The 27979-nt window shown below is 37.8% G+C and overlaps 1 protein-coding gene across 1 annotated transcript; it reads left to right on the forward strand.

The window, feature by feature from the left end:
- The first annotated feature begins 649 nt into the window (after window positions 1–649).
- LOC306859608 (collagen alpha-1(XX) chain-like) lies at window positions 650–27617 on the forward strand. Its single transcript, XM_079400722.1, has 42 exons — window positions 650–770; window positions 1709–1830; window positions 4490–4594; window positions 8801–8944; window positions 9959–10114; window positions 11208–11393; window positions 11991–12158; window positions 12703–12822; window positions 13421–13585; window positions 14071–14229; window positions 14332–14501; window positions 16750–16879; window positions 17184–17329; window positions 17422–17551; window positions 17811–17950; window positions 18308–18434; window positions 18518–18657; window positions 18766–18898; window positions 18977–19119; window positions 20182–20311; window positions 20478–20594; window positions 20699–20845; window positions 20931–20987; window positions 21316–21354; window positions 21942–22080; window positions 22169–22311; window positions 22406–22515; window positions 22935–23093; window positions 23181–23258; window positions 23380–23466; window positions 23592–23645; window positions 23975–24070; window positions 24155–24208; window positions 24312–24365; window positions 24460–24513; window positions 24626–24697; window positions 24846–24881; window positions 24962–25028; window positions 25160–25348; window positions 25485–25562; window positions 26341–26499; window positions 26584–27617. The coding sequence occupies exons 2-42, from the start codon at window positions 1734–1736 to the stop codon at window positions 26610–26612; spliced, it is 4707 nt and encodes a 1568-aa protein (XP_079256848.1). The 5' UTR covers window positions 650–770; window positions 1709–1733; the 3' UTR covers window positions 26613–27617.
- Window positions 27618–27979: the final 362 nt, after the last annotated feature.

Consider the following 27979-nt stretch of genomic DNA (forward strand, 5'->3'; position numbering starts at 1 on the left):
TCGTGCAGATGCAGGAAAGTCTGTAAATTCAGGAACCTTATTGAGTTTGTTTAGTGGAGTAATTTCGAAGTCAGAAGGCCAGTTCAGTTTCCAGCAGTCCGAGGATCAAGAGAAAGCACAGCTGTTTTAGAAGACGACAATGAATTCACTTTCATTCAGGCCAACAGTATGCGTTTGATGGCTGATACGTCTCTCGGCAGGGTTCTCGTGTGCATCCCATCCCAAGTACAGTAATATTTGAACATGTTTCCTTTGCTCATTTACGCGTTGACGCAAAGGTTGCTTGAAGGTTTTATGTCCCTTTTTAGTCGCTTTTCTGCTTGTCACTTCACAAGCTATATCTTCAGACATGTACTTGTTTTTACCCTGACAGTTATGGCTCATTAAATATGGCTGCTAAATTAAAGCAATCAGCTACTTTGTAGGCTATACCGTATTCCGACAGTTCAGGTGAAGTTTGTTTATTTATATAAAAGAAGCAAGTGAGTTTGTGTGTGTGTAGGCCCTGTGTCTCAAAAACATACCGACAACATTTTGGGCAGCAGTTTCTCTTCTCTCGAGCCTTGCAGAACAGCTGATATACCTCCCTGAATGACTTTTCCCCGCCTCTATATCACTAGAGGAGGGCACTGCACCCGTATCAGATTTCACACCTAACCCAACCGAAGTAGAGACATAAACGGCAGCAAATGGGAAGTGAGTGACCGGGACTCAATGTGTTAACATCCCTTACCTGTGTGGAATGCGCCAGGTACACGCTTCAGCTTCAGGTAAACTACCTAGCCGCATAGACCTTTATTTGAGCTCTATTATGTGAGCGTGCGTTTCTCATTGCTTTGCTGCAGAAACGGAAGCTGTTGTTGTTTTGAATTATATATTTTAATTCGCGTTGACTCGCTGTAATTGTTCCTAATGGTTTATGTTTGTGACTAAGTTAAGCAATATCTATACAAGTCAAGTATGAGTAGCTAAATAGTATGACAGTCAAGTCTAACCACCTAGTTATACGCAGTTCATCTAATTTTTGCGTGCTGCTTCAGTTTTGGGTTTCATAATGCGCTTGTGTAGCGGTGGTACTAGCTTTCGACAGCTCATTATAGGTGTGGTATCACAACAGATTCTTTAAAGTTCCTGATATCATCTATTTCTGCTGTATTCAGTACAACAAGCCAATGCATGTAAAGGTCGTCTTATTATGGCCCAAAGCGAAGGGAGGGAGGGGGTCCAATTAAAATAGGTGTCAAATAATTGCAAGTATAGTATTTACCAACGCACAGCAAGATTTTTCTGTTCTCTCCATTAATTTTTGATGTGCACAGGCGGGATTGTAATTGGTCAGTTACTAAACTACATTCAGATTTTTATACATGTATAACAGGTGTTTAGCTTTCCCTCCCTGGTCTTGTGATAGTCTTCAATGGGCCTGTAATGACCAGTTTGGTGCAGCCTTTTATTTAAGTGTCTCATCTCAAGTGTCAGATAACTGTCTATCTTTCTCACTCCCCCCCATTGTTTAGGAGAGTATATTTAATATTAAAAGGTTTGGGATGCTCTGGTTATGTGTCTTCATCAGAAAGCAACAGCTTTATGGTGCCAACAACCATAACTGATGTTTATTTTATCATGATCACTTATGCTTTGATTTTTGTTTGGAGTGAACGAAAGTTACACTCATTTTCACCTTGCTTACAGTGACATTTTCCCATAGGTCTTTAATTGATACCAGTGCGATCATGATGGCCCACAGCTTTACTTCTGTCCTCTCAGAGCGAACGACACGCGTCCTGGTGACGGTTCTCCTGGTGCTGGTTTCTGAAGTCCATTCCCAAGGTTATATATTGTCTTTTCCCTTTCACTCAAGCCACTCAATTGCTAGATATGCTCCAACATTAATATTTTGGATGATGTTGAGAATTATTTTTGTTATGACTGATCTGAAATATTGCCAGTGTTAAATTTGGGTACCATTTTGTACCGAAAGGTGATCTGGTAAGGTAATTAAAGGGAATATGAATGTAAACATAAGGAAAATGTTTGTGCACAGTTAAATACTGCAGATAAGGATAAACTAAGTAAAATCTACTCTAGTAATTTTTGCAAGCCCCTAACTGTATATTTAAGTATTTTTGCACGTATGTGTCTGCATCCTTGAATATGGTCAGACTTTGAGAGCTGTGGATAATTGCTGGTGCTTCCATAATTAGATGTCCTTTTTTTGTAACCAAAATGCAATGCCAGTGCACACAAACAAAAATAGCAATCCACATATAGCTCCCTTCTGGTGCAAAACTGTGCCCTTTCTTGTTTATTTAAAGGTGAAGTGTGTAGCTTTGTAGTATTAAAATATTCCTAATCCAGTTTGCAGAAACAATTATAAGTATCCATATTCGTTTATATATTACTGGTAGTCTCCTAGTGGCACAGAACGTATACTTTTAACCATTAATTCAGTTAATTAAATGATATCTCATCATAACTGTGTTTTCTGAATGTTAATGCTGGTTCTATAGTACTAATATATGGTACCAATACTATATCACATTTGCCTTGGAGAACTGTTTTTAGATAAGACATCAGAAAATGCATTTACAGATCATTTATTCTGTCTTTGTATTTATGGTAGCATCTGAAATACTGTCAGAAAACACACAGCTTCTGTTTTGTTTGTGAAATGTCATCTGCATTCCGAACAGTCCTAGGATTCCCAACAGTCTAATGGAACCAAATTTACAACCCACTTGCTAGAAAAGTGTGTTGTAATTTCACAACAATGAAAAACCTATAACAGTGCAGAAACACTAACATTTTAAACTCCTTTTTTTAGCCAAATGATCCATCTCAGTCTGTCTCAATTGTACCTTTCCCCAAGGGAAGGAAATTCTTGGTTAGCTGTACACCAGAAAAGAATAGTCTAGAATGCAAACTTACTGCCTGAGGCCATTGTGCAACATTGTGGAATCCCTAGACAACTGCACATAGCTTTTTGTGGATGTTGCTACATTTGGGAAAGAAATTGGCCTTAAAAATGCTTGGAGTAATTTATGTGTCCTCTCTAGGCTTCTTGTTATCTCTGTCATCCCTAGAGGATACATGCTGCGCGTGTGTTTTCCACGCTGTTTTTGTCTGAGCAGTTGGCCACACGTTTGTTGACTTCTGGGTTGGTGGTGCTGCTGTGTGAAAGCGTCCTTTTGCCTCTGATCCACTGCCAGTTAATGCAGAGCATGGATATTTATTTGTAGCCACACTGTGAAAATATTACCATAAGAAGCTATTTTTACTGAATTTCACCCTTAAAGGTACTTTTATTGCTGTAATCTAATGCAGTTAATTGTCATAAATAATAATAGTAATTTTACTTGAATTAAACCTGTTCATTTAAATGGTAACACATGAAACATTTTTATACCTGATAACACTTTTTTTTTAAATGCAGGCAACACAGTACTTCATCATTGACCTGGTCTTATATTAATAATAACAATATTACAATTTCATAATATTATATTATAATAATATATATTTTTACTTGTATTAAATCTGTTCATTTTAATGCATAATTTATTCCTAATGAAACATTTTTATAGTACGTGAAACCCAGCATTTCACCATTCCTTGCTTTTATAATAACAGCAATTATAATAATATTAAAAGTTTTCCCACCTTGAATTTAAACCCCTTAATTTCAATGTTAACACATGAAGCATATTTTTATACCTAATAAAACATTTTTATAGTACATGAAACCCAGCATATTTTTGTATAGTGTATGAACCCAGCATTTCACCATTTTCCCAATTTTATTCTCCTAATAACATAATCGGGAGCTAAAGACATTACAGTAAGAGGGGACAAAGATCTTCATGTTTTTTGGGGTCATCCTCATTGTAACGCTCATCTGGGCTATGACGTTACATGCATGCAGCCCCTTCAGGCTGACCTTCAACCCCACCGAAAAGCAGATTTCCTGTGGTCCTGAATCCCCTGTTACTCTGCAGGATATTACAGGGCCGGCTTTGAGCACTCACGGACAGCTGGGGAGAGGGGAAGACGGGGCTGGGAACATGAAAGAGGGGATTGTGACAAGCTGGCATGTGGAAATTATGCAGATAAGCTGAAGACAAGGGCAGAGTTGAGCAAGAGAACAGCGATGAAGGAAAAGGAGGAATGAATGAAAAACATCCCGTTCAAGTATTAAAACTTCTCAGAGGGGAAGTAGAGGGGAAAAAAAGCCAAGACTTTGATCTTTCGAGACATACATATCTTAGCTTCATTCCCCAAAGCTCCACATACAGGCCTCTTTTCCCATGATTCTCTCTAGGAGTTACAGGCTTGTTTTTGTCCCTCATCGGACTTATGCTTATTACACATATATTCATTGTGTGTGCATCTGGCCAACAGTCTTAATACATCTGTTTTCTTTGCTAATAATGTGTTTTGAACTTGTATTCCAACAAAACATGTTGCATAAAGTCTTAGTATGCATTTCTAGGCCGGCTGAAGCTGACTGTTCTGTCTGAAGATCGGCTGCAGATGAAATGGAAGGAGGCAGAAGGGCCGGTGCAGGGCTATAAGGTCCGTGTGCGGCCCATCACAGGTGAGACTGCAGTTAATGGTAACTAATTAAGATTACATACAGTATGTGCATGCAGTGACATATGTACAGTACTATTCAAACTTTTTTTAATGTTTAAAAAAAAAGGCTCTTATGCTCACCTAGGCTGCATTTATTTGTCAAAATATAGCACAAACAGTAATATTGTGAAATAATATTTTTAGTTTATAATTAAAACTGATTTCAGTATATTTTAAAATGTAAATGATTCTTTTGATAGCAAAGCTGAATTTTCTCACTTATTGTCATTGTATATAGCAGTCATAACTGGTCGCTCCAGGGCAGATTAAATCATCTGCTGCTCTGAGGAAACACCCAAATTTGATCCGCTACACAGAACAAGAATTGGATTCCTCTGAAGCACTCGATTTATATCATTTATCAACAGAATCTGAAACCAAAGATTTTGAAACCAAACATGTCTGTATTTGTCAGTAAATAAATCAAATAGATAGAAAAGTTACTTATTTTTAAAGGTAACTTTAATTTTATGATGTATTATATTTGAAAATTGAATAAAGATTTGCAGATTATAGCCAGACTTTATCAAGGGCCTTTCTTTCTTTCTTTCTTTCTTTCTTTCTTTCTTTCTTTCTTTCTTTCTTTCTTTGTAGAACAGTACATTCTTATCCCACTGAGTAAGCATTCAGAACAGGTGAGGAATAGGAAAGCAGGATTTCTGAGCGATGATTGAATCAGGATAGTCATAACCTTTTCTCATATCTCTTCTGTCTGACTTCTCATCTTGTTTTTTTCCACACTATATATGTGTGTCCATATCTTTATGTTAAACCCCTTCTCTTTCCCACCATTTCTCTCTCTCTGTCTTTTATCTTTGTCTCTCTTATCCACTGTTCCGCCCTTGTGCTCAGTTAGGTGAGTCCAGACAGGTCTGTTGAGAAAGTTCACACAGCAAAACAAACAGCACACATGCCCCACAGTACTCCAGGCAGAGACAGACAGAAAAAGGCATTCATGTTTCACAATAAAATCTCATATTCTGCCATTTTGTTTTTTTCCATATTTAGGTTTAAATTCTGTGTAATTTCCCAATTGCCCATTCTCTATATAAGTATATAATTCACTACTCTTATTTTCCCTCCTACCTTGAAATGAAAAAGCACATGCTGTGTCTCATTTCGAAGTCTGAGCCTTCAGGAGGTGGTCTTTGGCATGTGTCATCAAGTCTGTCTCAATTCATAAAAGCTATCTCTATATTTCAAAATAAGAAAGAAATTACAGTAATGCATACCTCACAAGAAATAATATGTTCGTGGACAACAAAAGCCACTCCTGGAGCACACAGCTTTTGCGATTCACACAATCAAATGTACATACTAAATTTTCATTTTAATCAATAAAATGACTTCAAACTGCAGTGCACCTTAACCTATATATATATACACAGGTCCTTCTCAAAAAAATTAGCATATTGTGATAAAGTTAATTATTTTCTGTAATGTACTGATAAACATTAGACTTTCATATATTTTAGATTCATTACAACACAACTGAAGTAGTTCAAGCCTTTTATTGTTTTAATATTGATGATTTTGGCATACAGCTCATGAAAACCCAAAATTCCTATCTCAAAAAATTTGCATATTTCATCCGACCAATAAAAGAATGGCCATTATGTTCATTTATGCACTCAATACTTGGTCGGGAATCCTTTTGCAGAAATGACTGCTTCAATGCGGCGTGGCATGGAGGCAATCAGCCTGTGGCACTGCTGAGGTGTTATGGAGGCCCAGGATGCTTCGATAGCGGCCTTAAGCTCATCCAGAGTGTTGGGTCTTGCGTCTCTCAACTTTCTCTTCACAATATCCCACAGATTCTCTATGGGGTTCAGGTCAGGAGAGTTGGCAGGCCAATTGAGCACAGTAATACCATGGTCAGTAAACCATTTACCAGTGGTTTTGGCACTGTGAGCAGGTGCCAGGTCGTGCTGAAAAAGGAAATCTTCATCTCCATAAAGCTTTTCAGCAGATGGAAGCATGAAGTGCTCCAAAATCTCCTGATAGCTAGCTGCATTGACCCTGCCCTTGATAAAACACAGTGGACCAACACCAGCATCACTGACTGTGGGTACTTGACACTGGACTTCAGGCATTTTGGCATTTCCCTCTCCCCAGTCTTCCTCCAGACTCTGGCACCTTGATTTCCGAATGACATGCAAAATTTGCTTTCATCCGAAAAAAGTACTTTGGACCACTGAGCAACAGTCCAGTGCTGCTTCTCTGTAGCCCAGGTCAGGCGCTTCTGCCGCTGTTTCTGGTTCAAAAGTGGCTTGACCTGGGGAATGCGGCACCTGTAGCCCATTTCCTGCACACGCCTGTACACGGTGGCTCTGGATGTTTCTACTCCAGACTCAGTCCACTGCTTCCGCAGGTCCCCCAAGGTCTGGAATCGGTCCTTCTCCACAATCTTCCTCAGGGTCCGGTCACCTCTTCTCGTTGTGCTGCGTTTTCTGCCACACTTTTTCCTTCCCACAGACTTCCCACTGAGGTGCCTTGCTACAGCACTCTGGGAACAGCCTATTTATTCAGAAATTTCTTTCTGTGTCTTACCCTCTTGCTTGAGGGTGTCAATGATGGCCTTCTGGACAGCAGTCTTACCCATGATTGCGGTTTTGAGTAATGAACCAGGCTGGGAGTTTTTAAAAGCCTCAGGAATCTTTTGCAGGTGTTTAGAGTTAATTAGTTGAATCAGATGATTAGGTTAATAGCTCGTTTAGAGAACCTTTTCATGATATGCTAATTGTTTGAGAGAGGAATTTTGGGTTTTCATGAGCTGTATGCCAAAATCATCAATATTAAAACAATAAAAGGCTTGAACTACTTCAGTTGTGTTGTAATGAATCTAAAATATATGAAAGTCTAATGTTTATCAGTACATTACAGAAAATAATGAACTTTATCAAAATATGCTAATTTTTTGAGAAGGACCTGTGTATATATATATATATATATATATATATATATATATATATATATATATATACAGTGACATGAAAAGGTTTTAGCTCCCTTCCTGTTTTTTTATTTTTTTGCAAATTTGTCACACTTAAGAGATTCAGATCATCAAACAAATTTTAATATTGCACAAAGATAACCCGAGTAAATACAAAATGCAGTTTTGATGATTTCAGAGATGAATTAATTTCTTAAGCTATAAAATCTGTCCAAACCTGCCTGGGACTTTGTGAAAAAGTAATTGCCCCCTTAATCTAATAACCACCCTTTGCAGCAACAACTGACCTCCTGGATGAGTCATCCTTGCACTCTTGGAATAATTTTGGTAGGCCGGCCACTCTTGGGAAGGTTCACCACTATTCCAAGTTTTCTCTATTTGTGGATAATGGCTCTGACTGTGGTTCGCTGGAGTCACAAAGCCTTAGAAATGGTTTTATAACCCTTTCCAGACTGATACGTCAACTATTTTGTTTCTCATCTGTTCTTGAATTTCTTTAGATCACGGCATGATGTATGGCTCTATAAGCATGCTTCGCTTTGTCAGACAGGTTCTATTTAAGTGATTTCTTGATTCAACAGGTCTGGCAGTAATCGGGCCTGGGTTTGGCTAGTGAAATTTAACTGGGCTTTCTAAAATAATGTGGTTAAATCACAGTTCTTTCATGATTTAACAGGAGGGGGCAATTCATTTTTCACGTAGGGCCAAGTAGGTTTGGACAGTTTTTTCCCCCTTAAATCATTTAAAAACTGCATTTTGTATCTTTATGTAATATTAAAATTTGTTTCATCTGAATCTTTTAAGTGTGACAAATATGCAAAAAATTAAAAAAATAAAAACAGGAAGGGGGCAAAAACATTTTCACAGCACTGTATATATATATATATATATATATATATATATATATATATATACATTAATTTAATTAAATTTTTGTTTATAATTTTTCGAAAATAGAGGCACTCGTAATAGATTTTACATAATAGATGTTTTTCAGTTTAGTCTCAAGCAGTTCTGACTGAAATCAGGATCAGGAAAAGTGCAAATAGTACAATTAAAAAAAAAAAAATTATATCAAAAGTTCAAGGGCACTTCCTTAGCTTAACCAATGGCATAGGTTTGGGGTGGGACTATCTGCTTCTCCACCCAATAGAAGGTGGAGGATTGTTTGAGAAACTCATTTACTCTAAATAACCATTTTGTTCTCTTTTCTAGAGGTTAGTCAGCCAGAACTGATGCTCACAACTACACGCGGCCGGGCCACGGTGGCAGGCCTGGACCCCAGACAGGAGTATCTCCTCCAAGTTATGGTGCTCAATGGGATGCTGGAGAAACTCATTGCAAAAAGACGCTTCACCAGTAAGAGTGGAGGATAAGAGGGTGTTGCAAGTGTGGTTAGAATTGCCACTAGGTTGTTGTTAGGTGTCCAAGTCAAAATAGCCAACCAACTACTCCTTCCTGTAACCTATATGGAATATTTCACCTGCCAGGCTGAAATCCTAAGTCTAAGTGTTTATTTAGAAAACTAATTGCATACCTATCCTCAACAAGCTACACATCTGTACAAAAAATGGTGAAAGTTACAGTAAGCCTTAAAGTTATATTCAGATTTGTGCACAAGAAGCAGAAATCTGTACGTCGTGATTCCCAGCGGTCACAAGCTGTCAACACAGTCCCAAAGTACAGAAACAATCCCTTTTAACACATTACATACTCCACACACACACACACAAACAGTGTTCAGGAGAGAAATGTCTATAATTGCCAGAGTCAAATGGTGGATTCCTGCTGGATTACAGGCTGGGACTGACACTTGTGTCTTTACAGGCACAAAACACTTTTGGAATTCCCTTAAAAACACAGTAATCTCCCACTGAAAAGACCTCCCTGAAAGAAACCTGATATCAAATGATGAAATACCTGACATTCAGATTTCACTTCAACTGTGTATGTGCTAAAATAAGAACGTAAACACCAGTGAAAAAAGTATTTCCTGATGGGACATCAGACTTTATTCCATAATAGCCTGGTGTTGTCATTGTTAAAATATGCAGACTATGCCAAACATCTGTGATGCGTTGGGATGTTACTGTGTCGCCCCGTGCAGGTCTGGACAGGCCCGTCGTGTGGTTTGGCTAGAGGGCCAGGCTTGCTAGTCTGAGGGGGTTTATTCCATTGTTCCCTCATAAAAGCATAAGCACTCAGTTTTTCCATGTGGATCATCTTATATGTCAGAAAGATGTTAATAAAAACACTGTTTATTTGCTTTATGTAGTAGGATGTATCTAATAGTTTACTAAATCAGCAAAAATGTTATTGTTCACTCCACATCCTTTCACATTTACACACACCCATTCTCTGATTTCCTGTCAGTTGATGGGTTGCGGGAAGAAGAGTTGATCCGCAGCGGGAACAGGGAGCAGAAGAAGAAAACTCACTCCATTGGCTCTGGATCTGGAGAGGTGGATGACGTGACGGAGGCTCTAGCAGCCCTTCCCACTGTGCTCTACCGAGAACCAACGACTACAGGTAGAGGATTCGCAAACACTACCAGTTGCCTAGAAGTTAACTGTATATGCATTTGTCAACACAGTCTTACCTGCAAAATAGGCATTGTGTTTTATACGCTACCATTCAAGGTTTGCGGTCAGTAATATTTAATAATAATAATAATAATAATAATAATATTTTTATTCTGCGGGGATGCATTAAATTGATTAAATGTGAAAGTGAAGACTTAATAAGAAAAAATAATTAATGTTCTTTTGAATTGTCTATTCATCAAAGTATCCTAAAAAAATAAGTATTGTTTCTACAAAAAATTAAGCATCACAACTTTTTTCAGCATTGATAATAATAAGAAATGTTTCTTGAGCACCAAATCGGCATATAAGAATGATTTCTGAAATTGTAATAATATTTCACAATATTACTGTTTTTTTCTGTATTATTAATAATAAATGCTGCCTTCATGAGCTTGAGGGACTTCTGTCAAAAACTAAAAAGTTGTATGCCTGCTGCTGCTGCTCCAAGCTCCATGTGTGTGAAACAGTGTTACTAAAAAAATGTTAACAGCATAATAGTTCTTAGTGACAAACCAAACATACTTTACTAGTTCCTGCCCAACTGGGTGTACAAAGCAGAGGAACTCTGTGCCGACCTTCCGTCCTGTGGTCTCTCTGTCATTATCAGCGTTTTACTGGTGGAGCTACAGATGGTTGAACTGGCGCCAGCTCTACTATCTAACCTATTAATAAAAGTCCTTTCATTCCCCAAATGCCTGTAATTAATGCAGCTGTAATGGGACAGGACTGGACAAGGAGGGGAAGTGCCCACCTGTGCTGAGTGTGCATTTAGAACAAGGCGGGGTGTGGGAATACAGACCCATCACTCGCTATTGTCACTCATTTAAAGTGTCAGTGATTTTTCAGTCTTTTAATATCCAGTCTTCTAATATTCTTCAGAAACCAAACCACTTAACATGCTTAAACATAATCAACATATTTATATTTTATTTTGCAGATAATTTAAGCTTTTGATGTCATATAACTGTTTTTAGCAGCAGTATATAATACTTTTATTTAGCTATTTATCTTAAAGTTATGTCTTTCTACTGCTATAGAGCCTCCTGCTGTACCTGAGCTTGAGCCAGAAGTTGACAGAAACACCAAAAAAAAGAAGAAAGACAAGAATCGATCCAAGACCGAGGATAAAAATGATCAAGAAGAAAATAGAGGGAAGTCAGTGAGAGAAGAGGTCACCATCACCAACAAACTGAGAAAAAACACCCCAACCCAGCCTGTCACAGGTAATGCCACTCACATTTCAGATTAACTAAATCAATCTGATGGGCAAACAGTTAATGAAAAATCAATGCTCATTGTTATTGACCTCATAAATATGCAAATATAAACGTAAGACGCACATTGACTCAGTGATACAGGAATACAGGATCATGTTAGGGTCAGTGTTTAACAGAGTTAATGAGCTGTGTTGATGTTTCCTGTGTCTGTGTAGTGAGGGCTAATAACAGAATTAGGGACAAACCAGAGGTAATGACACTGTGTAGGTTGTTATCAGGGTCTCTTGTGTGCCCTCAGGACTGAAATTTGTTCCCTCCTTTTTCCCATCTGTAAAAAACACACACATAGATAGGAATGCACCATTGAGAAACAGATGTATTGGCAAAAGGGATCTTGTAAAATCATTCCACAAATTGTTTTATATAGGAGCAGAGAGGATTGAAGAATATTTGAAAAGACCCTTGAATACACTTCACAACAAAGTGCAAAAATGCCCAGGCTTAAAGACATTAAAAGACACTCAGTTTAATTTCCACTGCTTAGTGCTTAATTCTACCCTTTATTAAAATGGCAGTGTTTGACTCTTGCCCATGTGTCTCAAGCTGTTTCCACACGAAAGCCGTTTGAATGCAGTGCTGGAACTCAGGCTGATCTGGTCCTGCTGGTGGATGGATCCTGGAGCATCGGCCGCACAAACTTCAGAAAAGTGCGTGACTTCCTGGAGGGCCTGGCTGTCCCCTTTCACATTGGGCCGCAGGGTGTGCAAATAGGTGAGAAGTTATTTCATATAATCTATATACACTGTATATGCATTACAATTTCAAAGCTGTGCATCTCAGTGTCAGCATTTAATTAATCTACTTAATGAAAGTTTATACATTTATTGTTTAGTTTGGCATCAGTAAGATTTTTTTAATGTTTTGAAATAAGTATCTTATTCTCACCAAGGCTGCACTTGAGCATTTGATAAAAACAGTCATATTTTGAAATATTATTACAGCTATGACATAACTGTTTTTTAAGTGAACTATAGTTTAAAATGTAATTTATTCCTGATTCCCAAAGTCTTCAGTGTCACATGATCATTCTAATATGCTGATTTGCTGCTCAAGAATAATTTCTTATTATTATCAGTGTTGAAAACGCTGTGGAAACTGTAATACATTTTAAGGATTCTTTTGAAAGTTCAAAAGAAAGGATTAGCATTTATTTAAAATTGACATCTTTTGTAAGATTATAAATGTATTTACTGTCACTTTTGATTAATTTAATGCATGCTTACTGATTAAAAGTATTAATTTGTTGTTGTTTCAGCATTATCTCAGTACAGTGGAGATCCACGGACAGAGTGGCATCTTAATAACTTCACCTCTAGAGAGCCACTTCTGGAGGCCATCAGGAACTTCAGATACAAGGGAGGCAACACTTTCACAGGTAACTGTACCCTGTATATTGACCTGGGATTAAAAAATATTCTAAAAAGGAAGGTTCAGATTCAGAATCAAATTTTTGAGTGGAAGACCCACATGGACAATTCAGATAAATGCACCCCTGTGAATGCATATTTTCTAATAATGCACGTTGCTTGGCAACCATACCATAAACCATAAACATGAGAACATAAACATAAACATTTACCTGTAATTTATCATTCTAAATATACCTGCCTATTTTAATTATTGGACTGATAATGATAACATTAACAAGCTACATTTACAGCCAGAACCAGTATAACCAATATGTCATGCATCCTTTAATATCTATTGAATGTTTTTGTTTTTTATCATCGTCATTGTTTTTGTCACCATTTATAAGCAATTATTTTTTTAACATGGTAAGGAGGGTTTTAGGCAGTCTGGATTTGCATTATATACAATAAATCTTGTTCACTGTAAAGTTACTAAATGCACAGCTTCTTGTGGCTTATTGTTTTTGTTTTTTGTTATCTAATAATCCTACATACATCACACATCAGGGTAGTCCAGCAGTGATGAAAGAGTATTGATTCATTTTTAACATGTCTATATTTCAGGTCAGGCTCTCATACATGCTCTTGAGAACAATCTGAAGGAGGAGGTAGGGGCGCGACCCAACACCCCACAGTTCCTGCTGCTGTTGACTGATGGGAAATCTCAGGATGATGCCATTGCTGCAGCCAACAGGCTGAAGAATGCCGGCGTAGAGATAATTGCTATAGGTGAGAGCTTTATTAAGCAAATAACACATCGAGTGTAATGAATTTCAGAGATGCTTTGTGAAGATGACTGCTGTTTGATAATGAATACACTACATTTCAAAGGTTTGGGATCTGTAAGATTAAAAAAAGTCTCTTCTGCTCACCAAGGCTACATTTATTGGATCAAAAATGGTCAAAACAGTAATATGGTTAATATATTTAAAATAACTGTTTTCTGTTTTAGTATTTTAAAATGTAATTTATTCCTGTGATGCAAAGCTTTTTTTCAGCACCATTACTCCAGTCTTCAATGTCACATGATTCTTCAGAAATCGTTCTAATATGATGATTTGTTTATCAAACATTTCTTATCATTGTTTAAAACAGTTGTGCCGTGATAAATTTTCTTCGGATTCGGATAGAACAGCATTTGTTTGAAATAGAATGTTATGTGTATGTATACACATATAAAGTTTTATCTTTATTTCTTTCCCACTCATATCCAGGTGTGAAAAATGCAGATGAGGCAGAGCTGAGGCAGGTGGCGTCTGAACCGCTGGAGCTGAATGTGTATAACGTGAATGATTTTCCTCTGCTCAGTAAACTGGTGGGAAGACTAGCACGCATCCTCTGTGGCAAGATTGAAGACCGTATTAAAGCAAAAAGTAGGCCTATCACATACACATTGATCTTCATTATACTGATCTAAATTCCCATATACTCCCAAAACAAAATGAAACAAAATGGTATATGTCTTTTTTGAAAAGGAATGGAGCGACCCACTCAGGACCCAGTTCTGTCCTATCCCAGCCCAACTGATCTGCAGTATGTAGGACTAGACTCGAGAGAGGTGCGGCTGCGTTGGACCGCCCCCAGCAAAAGTCCTCGGCAGTACAGAGTGGTGTACCACACCGCTGAAGGACAGAGTCTGAAAGAGGTGATCCAAGTGTCTCGAACTCTTTCAAGTGCTAAAATGTAAAAGCAAAGTCTGCAAAGTCTGTGTCTGAAATCAAGTACTTTTTTTGAATAAGTATACATTGCGACCTTTAGAAAGTATATGTGACCCTGGACCACAAAACCAGTCTTAAGTCGCTGGGGTATATTTGTAGCAATAGCCAAAAATATGTATGGGTAAAAAATTATCAATTTTTCTTTTATGCCAAAAATCATTAGGATATTAAGTAAAGATCATGTTCCATGAAGATATTTTGTAAATTTCCTACTGTAAATATATTAAAACTTCATTTTTGATTAGTAATATGCATTGCTAAGAACTTCATTTGGACAACTTTTAAAGTAAATTTTCTCAGTATTTTTTTTTTTTTGCACCCTCAGATTCCAGATTTTCAAATAGTTGTATCTCGGCCAAATCTTGTCCAATCCTAATATCAATGGAAAGCTTATTTATTCAGCTTTCAGATGATGTGTAAATCTCAATTACGAAAAATTAAGTATTCATATTCACAATTTTGAGCACTGCAGGGTGACTATAAACATGAAATTATCCAGCCATGGCTTCCTGTTTCACAGAAAACAAAGCCCAAATTCCCTTAATCGTCCATCACAATGAGAAAAACCAAAGAATATATTTCTGATGTGCAGCAAATGATAATTGAGCTTCACAAATTAGTGAAGTGACTTTAAGAAAAGAGCTAGAGCAGTGAAAATCCACCATCAGGGCAATAATTAAGAATTTCCAATCAACATAAAATGTTACGAAACTGCCTGGAAGAGGACGTGTGTCTATATCATCCTAATGCATGGTGAGAAGGAGAGTTTGAGTGGCTAAGGACTCTCCAAGGACCACAGCTGGAGAATTGCAGAAAATAGTTGAGTCTCGGGGTCAGAAAACTGTCAAACAGCACCTACATCACCACATGTTGTTTGAGAGGGTTTCAAGAAAAATTCTCGTAGCTCATCCAAAAACAAACTCCCCAGCATATTCAGTTGTCAGACACGACTGGAACTTCAAATGGCATTGGCTTCTATGGTCAGATGAAACTAAAAAATGCTTTTTAGCAGCAAACACTCAAGATGGGTTTGGTGAACACAGGGATAAAAAGTACCCCACTGCTGTATTTTTAATGTTGTGGGCCTATATGTCTGCTGGAGGTTCTGGACATCTTGTTTAGACACATGGCATCATCATATAAATTCTATAAAATACCAACAGATAAAAAAATCAATAAGTGAATGACTCTGTTGTAAATCTTATAATGGGCCATGTTTGGATCTTCCAACCGTACAATAATCCAAACACAAACCTAAAAAATAACACAAAAATGGGTCACTGAGCACAAAACCAAGCTTATGCAATGGCCATTCCAGTCCTCTGACCTGAACCCATAGAAAATGAGTGAGGTGAACTGAAGAGATGCACCACCAACATGGAGCTGGGAATCTGAAGGATCTGGAGTGATTTTGGATGAAGGAATGGTCTCTGATCTCTTGTCAGGTGTTCTCTAACCTCATCAGGCATTATAGGAGAAAATTTAGAGCTGGTAAACTGGCAAATGGAGGTTTCAAAAAGTATTGAATAAAAGGGTGCCATTATTTGTGGCCAATGTGTATTAGAGAAAAACATTTATTTCATAATAATATTTCCCCCCATTTTAAATTCTTATTATCCAATGAAAGGTTCGATTTTTGTGAATTTTAAAAATAAAAGATCAAAAGGATTAACAATGCAAATTCATTTTCACAGCCTTCTTTTATTTTATTTACCAAGGGTGCCGATATTTTTGGCCATGACTGTATATTACGAATGTATCGTATGAATTCATTTACTACAGTTGCATCACTTCACTGCCATTCACAACTCCTCTCCTGTGTCCTCATGGGATAATAATAAATAACAGAAATAATAGGTCATCCGGGGATTTTGCCAACTGTTTTATGAAAACCGTGAGTTCGGACATACTCTCTTTCACCCTCTGTATAGTAAAGAAGTGTGCAATTTTGCATGCTGCCAAAATGTTTGTATCTTCCAGCCATTAGACTGGTGTCCTGTAAAGATGTTAAAAGCTGGAATTGCTTGTATCAGATCACTGTAGTTTAATTTTGAGCACCAGGAATTTAAGAAATGTTGGTTTGTTGGTGCCACTTAGAGGATGTTTTCTAAGCTGTAGTTGCAGTCAGAAAATTCACTTTGTGTTTTTTATATGCATGTTGTTGATTGATTTCAGGTAGTGGTGAATGGAACAGACTACACAGTTCTTCTGACAGGACTGTCCTCACAGACACAATACCACCTGTCCATCTTTCCTGTCTATGAGAACAATGTGGGCTCTGCTCTGAGAGGCACCTTCACCACCTGTGAGTTTCAGCACTCTAAATGCTCATTCATAGCATTTCCTAATTTATAGTTAAAAATCCCTAGACCACACTGAAAATCTGGGATTCTAAACTTGGAAGCTAAAGTTTTAGGATTTTGCAACTTAAAAACAAATACTATTGAAAAAATGAATAAGAAATTTATACTGTCATAAATGTAAATGTAATTTCATGCAGCTAAAGTTCTGCAAAAGGGATATTTACTTATTTTTATGCTGATAATGTAATTTGGTCTCAGAGTTTTAGATCCCACTCCATTTCATAATAAGTGCTCTCTGCTTTAAAGTACCATTGGCGATACCTGAGGCTCTAGAGGTCACCGCTTCCTCCCCTAGCAGTCTGCGGGTGCGCTGGCAACCGGCCGCTGGAGCCACACAGTACATGGCCCTATACTCAGCACTCAATGATGGAGAGCCTGATGATGCCAAAGAGGTGAGTCTGGGACATCTCACAATGTGGCTCAGTGTTTCTAATTATGTTACAATGGTTTGATTCTATTCCTGTGCTCTTGTTTCTTGTGCCAGGTGAAGTTTGGACCAGCTCAGACGGATGTGGAGTTGGTGGATCTGATGCCATCCACAGATTATTCAGTCACACTTTATGCTCTTTATGATGAGGACCCCAGTGACCCAATTACAGCCATCGGCACCACCTGTAAATACAGATTCATTATCAGCACTTTGATAGAAACATAACTACATGATACTGTTTTCACATGAGAACTGATTGATAACAAAATAGCAAACAACATTTTTACTTTTCTGTCAACTCCTGCCTGCAACTTCTTATACCTGCAACGCAGAAGTTTAGTCTCTTGCCGTATCAAATTGTCCCACAGAAATCCCTTGGAAATTCCTTAATGTCTTTTGCTCATTCCCTCTGTTCTTTCTCTCATCTGTCTATTTTTTTCCAGTCCCACTGCCGTCTCCTCTCAGTTTGCAGTTTCCCAAGGTCAGTCACAGCACTCTAAAGGTCACATGGGTCCCTGGAGCTGTCGATGTTCCTGCACACCGCATCGTCTACAGCACCAACCACGGCAGTGACGTCAAGCAGGTGAGCAGATCCCAGAAGTCACTTTACAAGTTTTTGATGTTCTACCCAAACCGCTATGAATCTTAATTTTTTTGTCCTGTTTTAGTGATACTAGTAATCCAGCTTATTACAATATTATTCAAAGGTTTAAGGTCAATAAGATATTTTTTTAAATACATACTTTTATACAGCAAGGATGTATTAAAACTGATCAAGAGACTTCTATTTCAAATAAATGCTGTTCTTTTGAATATAAAATTCATCAAAGAATCCTGAAAATAATGCATCACGGTTTCCACAAAAATATTAAGCTGCACAACTTTTGTCAATAATAAATGCACAAAATCAGCATATGTTCTATGTTCTCTCTGTTTTCAGGTGGAGGTCAAAGGTGTGAACACAGTGTTGCTGCAGAATCTGTCTTCCCTCTCCAGGTATCTGGTGTCAGTTCAGTCTCTCTACAAAAACGGCCTGTCCAGTCCAATCACAGCCAATGTCACTACCTGTAAGTTACACACATTTTGACACGTTTAATTTAGGTTACTTCAGTTTAGAAGATTGTTCATTATATCATCTTTAATCTTCCAGTAAGAGTCCCAGCTCCCTCGGATCTGAGAGTCACTAACTTCTCCGGCAGTGACATAACAGTGCGATGGGAAGCGGCGGCGGATGACGTGGTCTCTTATCTAATCAAATGGATCTCCCTCAGTGAAGGAGACCTCAGGCAGGTTAGCTCCAACTTTAACACTTCCTTTGTACTGATTGAAATGGCTTACATAAATGTGTGATTTATAGAATTAGGTGGCAATAGGTGGTAATTCATGGATATATTACAGTTGACAGTAGATGGGGAGAGTGAGGGGGCAATCTTGGAAGAGGTTGAGGAAGATAAGGAATATCAGATTTCACTCTCCGCATTATATGCCGATGGCGCTCAGAGTGAGGCTGTGGCTATACGATACAGCACCTGTGAGTATATACTTATATGCATGTGATACGTTTGATTACAACATGAGAATAACTGTTGCATTTTTTGTGCTGCTTTAGTATCTGGAGGTGGTCCGAGCAGTTTGTCCATCTCAGAGGAGACGGCAGTCAGTATGCTGGTCACCTGGGTTCACCCCAACGCTCATGTGCTGCAGTACCGTGTGTCGTACACTCCACTCAATGGGGATGCAAGGGAAAACACAGTGAGTGCTTTTAGAAGAGTGAAACCTCTTATTTTGTATTGCCTGTGTGTATCTGAATTGTCTTATCTCCATTTACGTGCACTATAGATCCCATATTTAGGGAACTACTACTACAGAGACATGGGTACTTGGGTTCTTATAGCAATCACCCAAAACCATTTAGAAAAAAGGCACTTAAAACCACTCAGGCCACCTTAGCAACCGCACTGCAATCGCTTGACAACCACACACAAAACCTGAAGATTGTGTCATTGGCCTATGAATGGGCAAACACCAGCCATATTTTCTACAGACAATGTAAAGGTCTAGTTTACACCAAATAAATGAAAACACTTCTGATAACAGAAATAAAAACATAACTGGAAAAAAATCTAATTACAAAACAATTAAGTGATGATGACCATTAATAATGACCTTTGACAAAATCAAGGTTGATTATTCAAACTTGATAATGGTAATACTAGATGGCCCTCAAACAATTAACTGTTACATTAATATATTATTATAATATTAATATCACATCATATGATATTGCTATCGTACCATTCAAAATTTTATTATTTAAAAAAAAAAATTATACTTTTATTAAGCAAGGATGCATTAAACTGATCAAAAGTGTCAGTAAAAATATTTTCTATTTCAAATACATGCAGTATTTTACTTTATATTGATCAAAGATTCCTGAAAACAATGTATCACAGTCTTCACAAAAATATTAGGCAGCACAACTATTTTCAGCATTGATAATAATAATAATAAAAAAAAAAAAATCTTGAGCACCAATCAGCATATATTTTTTTCAGTGTCATGTGGCACTGAAGACTGGAGTAATGGCTGCTGAAAATTCAGCTTTGCCATCATATTTTAAAATGTAATTTAATTCTATGTTCAAATAGAAAAAATAAAGTTAAACAGGAAAAAAATTAAAACTGAAATAAAGGATAAATTGAAAATAAAATAGAATTAAAAACTAAATTCAAAACTATAATAACCCTGGAACATCTCAACCGTTGCTTAATTTGTTTGTTGTGTTGTAAATGAGATGTAATTTTGGTTAAATAGGTGTCATTGCCAGGCAGCGAGAGGCGCGTCCTGCTGCAGAATCTGCTCCCTGACACTCGTTACAGTGTCCTGGTGACTGCTGAGTACCGCAACAGAGAGGGCGGCAGCACTTCAGCCCAGGGGAAGACCAGTGAGTCTCACACACACACACACACACACACACACACACACACACACACACACATCAATACAGTATCTTTAGTATTACAGTGTATAAACTTTCCACTTTACATTGCATTGCCAGACAGTGTCTAGTATTTACTCTCCTATGTGTGTTTCTCTCTTTGCACAACCAGCCAGTCTGCGGGTGAGCAGCGTGAGTGTGGTGCGGTCTGACCACTCCAGTATATGTGTGTCCTGGAGGCCCGTGCCAGCGGTCAGTGGTTATCGCATAGTCATCCAAGCCCTCAGAGGTATCAGCTCTGAAATGAAGCAGCATTAAGTGTTTTCGGAAAAAGTTCTGAACAGGTAGGTTGTTTTAGGTTATTTACTTTTCTCTCTGTACATTTGCGCCCAGATAAACAGATTAAAGAGGACATAGTAGATGCTGCTAGCAGCAGTCACTGTTTCTCTGAGCTGCAGCCAGAAACCGTCTACCGCATCAGTGTGCACTCCCGTGTGGGAACAGTAGAGGGCGCTGCGGTCACTATCCTTCACCCTACAGGTCAGAATCCTGTTTGTCATACTTCAGCCTAAAAATATGATGTTTGTTTTGCTCAATTGTAATAGTATGTAATTCTCTCATAAAGCAACTGCTCCAGTGAGAATTCAGGTTCCTGCTCGACTGCATCCCGTACAAAGAGAAGGTAAAAGTTGCAACAGTTAAGGCCTGTTCACATCAAACACAAATATTTCCATGAGCATTCAGTGAAATCAGGATTTTGAATAGAAATAATGCATACCTTTTCATTTATTCACATCAAACCAATTAATTTGACAACAGAACAAACTATTTTTCTTTTGTCAGTGGATCAAATCTTCATACAGCAATGGAAAGTTATTGAATGCAAATGAACCGAAAGCAATTCGCTTTGCTTTTCCGCTACTCGTTTGGTGTGAACAGGCCTTTACACTGCTTTTGATAAAAAATATAGCTTTGTTCAAACATAACATGATGTCTTTTTTATTTCTCAGTGTGTCCTGAGACGATGGTCAGAAATCATGTGGTTAAAGGTATGGTCATATTTACATTTTACACTTAATGCATTTGGCAAATTTATCCAAAATGACTTGCATTGAGATTTAGGTGTACGTATTATCAGTTCACACATTCCCTGGAATTCAAATAAATGACCTTGGCATTTTCTAGCACTATGCTCTAATTTTTGAGCTTTGCAGAGCAATTATGGCAACAAAAAGATTTTCTGTCTCAACAGTAAGGATTTTTTTCTGTTTGCTCATTCTAGCCAATACTTAATTTCACTGGAGCCCAACGCATTTTTTTAAAGATTTAAATATCTGATTTTATATTTAATTTTTTAATTAAAAAAAAAATATATTTCTCATTTTAAAACAATTAAAACAATTTTTTCAAATGAAGTATTTAACAGTAGTTATTATAAATTCTTTGCATTATTTTTTTTTAATTAAATGTTTATAAATAAAATTAGCTGGAAACTATACTTATTTTCATTATTTTTACAGGAAACTCCAAGATTAAATTCATAAACTCTTACATATCAAACCTGAGTGAAGAGGCCATCCTTACTGTTGAGCCCTAAACTGTAAAAAAAAAAAAAAAGTGATTTTGTGTTTTCTAGGCTTTGACATGATGGAAGCATTTGGTCTAACTCAGAGAGCACACTCTACTATTGAGGGTGTGGCAGCTGAACCTTTCATCTTCAGCACCTTACCCAGTTACACCCTCTACAGAAACGTACAGCTGACCCAGAGCACAGGGTGAGAACACAAAACACACATGCACATATTATTAAACAGCTCAGTTACACCATTCATTCAGCGCTCACACCCTGTCTGTCTGTCTCAGTTTCATTCATCCGGCTGGCTTCTCTCCAGAACACACCATCAGCATGGCCTTCAGGCTCTTGCAGGATTCACCCAGGGAGCCCTTCGCCCTCTGGCAGCTCACGGACAATGACTTCCAGCCCAAGATGGGGGTGGTACTGGACCGTGAGTGCTTGGATGCTTGAGTAGATAAATTCAAGGACTATTAAATTGTAAATCCCAAATTCATTAGGTGCTTATTCTCTGTTCTGTTATTTAGCTGAGAAGAAGGTTCTGCTGTATTTCAGTCTGGACTACAGAGGAGAGATACAGGAACTGACCTTTGACCAGCCACAAGTCCACTCAGTTTTCTATGGAAGCTTTCATAAGGTTTGTGTGAAAGGTTTTTAGTTAATGTTGCTCAGTCAGACAAGCTTTACAGAATGTCCCATAGGAATGAACTGGAGATTTCCAACAGTGATGGTTATTATTAATTGTACGTTGTACGTTGTAGCCATTTCACTTTAAAAATGTAACTTAGAATCAGAATATAGGCAAACACTTCTCAACATCAGCTAAAAAGTGAAACGCCTAATTTTAAAGTTTACATTTACTTATAGATTTTGTAGATAGAAAAGTGCAAAAGCTTCTCTCAAAAATAATAATGGCAACATTTTCTAAGGTTTGGTCAGTAATGTTTTTGGACAAGGCTTTGTGAAGAGTCAGTTGAGTATTTTGAGTGAGGGGAGAAAAGAAATACAACATTTAATCTGCCACTGATTGTTCTCATCTCTTTAAATGACTGGCAGATCCATTTGTCGGTCAGTCAGGTGAGTGTATCTCTGTCTGTGGACTGCCAGCGGGTTGGCGAGAGGCCCGCACGCCCCCTGGGAACTTTGCCCACTGATGGTTTTGAGATTTTGGGCAAACTAGTGAGGACACGTGGCCCTCACAGCGGATCTGCAAATGTGAGTCTCACCTCATGACCACAGAAATACTGACAAAAGTAATGCATACACACACATTAAGGCAATGCGTATTATATTTTTCTGTAGTTCCAGCTGCAGTCCTTTGAGATTGTGTGCAACACTACTTGGGCATCAGAAGACAACTGCTGTGATCTGCCCTCACAGGTACATGATCCGTTTAGGTTGAGTTGACATATCAATATGGATGGCACTGAATTACATTATGTAGTGCAGGATGTCTTAAAGTTGCTTCTGTATTTTAAGTGTAGCTCTCTCTGTTCTCTAGAGAGACGAGGAGAGCTGTCCTGCCCCTGCTTATGCGTGCACCTGCACCACCGATGTCCCTGGAGCACCTGGAGACACCGGGCCACCTGTGAGACTACAACACTGCATTTTTAAACTGACACGGATATTTGGAAGCTTGTGAAATCATTGTAATAGTTCTTGGAATAATCAGTGTTATGATAATTATTGTTGTAATGATATGCTTGTATTCAGGGGAGACCTGGCCCTCGTGGGGAGAAGGGAGAAAAAGGAGAGGTGGGACAAAAGGTATGGCAACTTGCATATAAAGTTGGGTTTGAGCCTACAACCATTATGTTAACCACTAATCCACAGCGAAATTTAAAAACATTTTAAAGTACCTGTTTTCTGTTTGAATATATTTTAAAATGTAATGTATTCCTGTAATGGCAAAGCTGAATTTTCAGTATTATTACTCCAGTCTTGAGTGTCACATGATCCTTCATAAATCATTCTAAGATTCTTTGATGAAAAGAATGTTCAAAAGAACAGCATTTATTTAAAATACAAATCTTTTGTAACATTATATATGTATTTACTGTCACTTTTGTTTTTGTTCCTTTTCTGCATCTCTCCAGGGAGAGGTGGGCCCACCTGGTAAACCGGGCCCTGAGGGCGGCTTTGGCACTCTTGGACCCGGTGGTCCACGGGGAATAACTGTAATGGGCAAAGTGGTACGCCTACACTTGTTCTACAAAGAAGATCTAATGTATTAGCATTTGGAACAAATTTAAACCCTCTCTCTTTGTCTTAATAAGGGCCCACCAGGAGCAAGAGGGGGAAAAGGAGATATTGGAAGGCCTGGGAGTCAGGTGAGCTTCAACAAACATCTTATAGGCCATGGTTGTAGCTGATCATATTAATGTTTTTTTTTTTTCTGGTATACCTCATATTTTCTTCACTTTGTGTTCGAAGGGTTTACCAGGGCTTCCTGGTCCAAAAGGTGAAGAGGGCATGCCTGGTCCTAAGGCAAGTCGCTGTGCGGTTTGAGACGGGTATTGCCCTAAGTGTGTTTAAAATTTTCAGTCTGTCATTCATCTTTATGTCAATAAATTGCCCACAGGGCACCAGAGGATTGGAGGGTAACATCGGTAGCCCAGGAATCACAGGCCCAAGAGTAAGACTTAGCCTTATATCAGATATCATGCATTCATTGAACACTTCATACTGTGCATGCTTTCACTGTACTCTTTATTTTTTTTTTACATATCTGTGTCTATAATTTGTAGGGCTTCCAAGGTATGCCTGGTCATCCAGGGCCAGTGGGAGAGAGAGGGCCATTAGGTCCCGTAGGGCCCACTGTAAGTAAAATTGTGCTCTATTACTCTTTATGTCCTTCATCCATCCAGTCCAGCTGAGATAGATGGCCAGAAAAGATTTATTTGAAAAAAGTTGGATAAAAATAGGCTCTTAAGTAGATGTCCCAGATAATTTTTTTCTCTTTCACAGGGTCTTCCTGGAAGTAAGGGTGAGAGAGGAGAGAAGGTGGGTTACAAAATGACATCTTTGCTATATGCAAAACATGAAATAGATTTTGTTTGAATAATTCTTCTTCTGTTTATTAGGGTGAGCCACAGTCTCTTACCATGATCTACCAGCTTGTTACACAGGCCTGCGAAAAACTTGTGCACAGTATGTAGTATATTCACTACATCCATTTTAATTAAGTCACAGTAAATGCAGAATTTAAAAGCATCTTTAATGGGAATCTTGGCCTGAGTAACTGCATAGCAATTATTAGATGATAATAAACTGTGTTTTAGATGAAGTGCTGAAGTTGGATGCTTTCCTGAACGAGATGAATCGAAAGCCAGTGCCCATCCAGGAACCAGTTGCACCACCAGGAGAGCCTGGGATACCAGGGGGAAGGGGGCCACCTGGATCCCGAGGCCCTCAGGGTCGACAAGGAAGCAGAGGGGAGTCTGGGAAACCAGGGTACCCTGGTGAGCAGGGTAAGCCTTGACATTTTCATTTCTTTGGAGATGCAATCTGCTGGGCAAACACCACATCTGATGGTTGTCATTAGACACATTAGTTGATTTATTGAAATTCTGGATTACGTTATGTATTTCTGTAATTGACTTGTAGGACGCAGAGGGATGCCTGGTGAGAAGGGCTCTCCAGGAGCAAATGCGGTGGGATCACAAGGAATAAAAGGTTTTGCAGGTATTGAAACATATTTGTGTATCACACAGCTGTCTTTGTAAATTGTTTTAAAGGGCTCTTCATGATTTATATCATATTTACTTTTTTCATGTATTTACTGTACATTGCAAAAATATTTTTAATTAGTATTTTTGTCTTGTTTTCAAATAAAATATCTAAACATCTTTTAAAACAAGAGAAATTTACCTGAGAGCCACAATAAAGTAGTAAAGGAGTCTCCTCTGCTCTCCAAGGATGCATTTATTTGATCCAGAAAATAAAATAAAATAAAATAAACATTCACAAACCATGATACTTTTTTCAGGATTCTGTGATGAATAGAAAGTTCAAAAGATCAGCATTTATTTAAAATAGAAATCTTTAACATTATAAATTTCTGTCATTTTTGATTAATTTGATGCATCCTTACTGAATAAAAGTTTTTTAGTTTTTTTTACTGACCTCAAACTTTTGAGCATTAGTGTAAATCTTGAATTGTTTTTATTTATTTTTTATACATCGCTGGCAGATTGGTTTTATTTGTCATTGTATTTTAAGCAGAAATCTATCAACATTTAGTAAATGTATGATGAAAACATGAAAAACTATGCACAATAGGAATTTGACAAATTAAGCTTTCTCTCTCTCTCTCTCTCTCTCTCTGTATATATATATATATATATATTAGTTTTTTTTTCTGATAATTCAGTCCTGTTAGCTTTTACAGGAACACAAATAATGTCTTTGTAATGATTTTTTTAAGTGTTAATTGCACCACTATTTATTTCTACTTGTACAGGACCTCCAGGTGAAGCTAAAATAGGGGACCCAGGTCCCAAAGGTGAGGATGGTAAAGTAGGACATCTAGGTATTCCAGGAGCTTCAGGTCAGCAAGGAGAAATGGGACCCCCTGGTGTATGTGACAGCAGTGGATGTTATCAAGGACCCCTGGCTGCAAGTAAATTGAATTATGTCATTGTGACCACCATAAAATACAGTATAAGCTCAAGTGGGTAAAATTGCTGTTTATATCATTTTTCAGTGGATCCATACCCTGGATACCAGCCTTGAGTTACTGAGAAGTAACTGTTTTACTTCAGCACTGCCAGAATCATCTCTCTCCCCAGACTTTGTAGAAAGACAATTTGTGACTTGGTGGATACAGAGATTCTGCCAGACATTGACTTTGAATGAGCCAGTTGATGGACTCTTTTGACTTTATTTTCTCCATGTGGTAGCTGATCTCATCTCAATACTCCCATTCTGAGATCACCAAAGCACTGATCATCCTTGACCCTGTCTTCTACCCAGTATTCAACCCGATCTACTGCTTCGAGATTACAGTAGATGCATGTGCAGAACTTTTTGTGCAGCACAGAGGAAATCACAACACACTCAGACTGTATTTTACAGAGACCAATATTTTGGTATCCAGACGAGTGTCAAGTGTCTTTCTGAGCAACAGCTAAAATCTGCACTAAGAATGTTTCTAACATTTTACTTTAAGTATTTTATTGTATTTAATTCAATGTATGTGTTTTAAATGTATATTGTTGAAGGCATATTACTTTCAATGTTTTCTATTCCTGTTTATTGACCTATTACTTGTGTTTTTTTAAATATGAAATAAGCAATATTTTGCAAGAGCAATACATATGTTAATATGAAATACACTGTGATATTATATTGTTTTTTACATATGCAGAAGTGCTGTCCATAGTATTTTATAGAATTATACTAAGTGAACTAGTCTTTTGTTTTTGTGTTAATAAACATGTTTATGTAAACCCGTATGAAATGAAACTGTTAAAGATAAAAAAACGTTGACTCGCCTGGGATCCATCGTGCTGCGTCAATGAAATGGTTACTATTCACATACACTGAAAAAATAATGTAATTTAAAAAAAAAAACTTTGTTTACAAAATTAGCAATTTAATAAGCATAATTTCAGTATGTAATTACAGCAGTGAAATCACTCATGGCATCATTTTTATCAGTGTTTCAAAGGTAAATATCTTTTCGATGTAATATAGTGTCAGATATCTTGCTGAACCAATTAAATCAACACCACAACCAGTCTTGAGTATTTTATGGGGAAACCTTTCATCTCAGTGTAAATGACATGCCAGTGCCATTGTTCATTATTATAATTGCCGAATGAGCCACACACCGCAAAAAAATTAATCCTCCATCACTATTTTTTTCCTGGGTGTGGTCATTATAGGGTTAAGTACTGTTGTAATATTGTATCGATTTCTTGTCTCAAGACGTTATCCCAATGTGCAGTGCGTCTAACATACAACCTTCCTGCAAATTGAAGCGATAAAACCCAAGGGTTTGTGACTAAATTCTATTGACACATTGCACTGCTGTTGTTCAACTGTCCAAACAATAGTTGGGGTTTTTTTCACACACTATTTGAACTGCTGAAATATGT

The sequence above is a fragment of the Barbus barbus genome, assembly GCF_936440315.1.
Source record: "Barbus barbus genome assembly, chromosome: 40".
Lineage (NCBI taxonomy): Eukaryota > Metazoa > Chordata > Actinopteri > Cypriniformes > Cyprinidae > Barbus > Barbus barbus.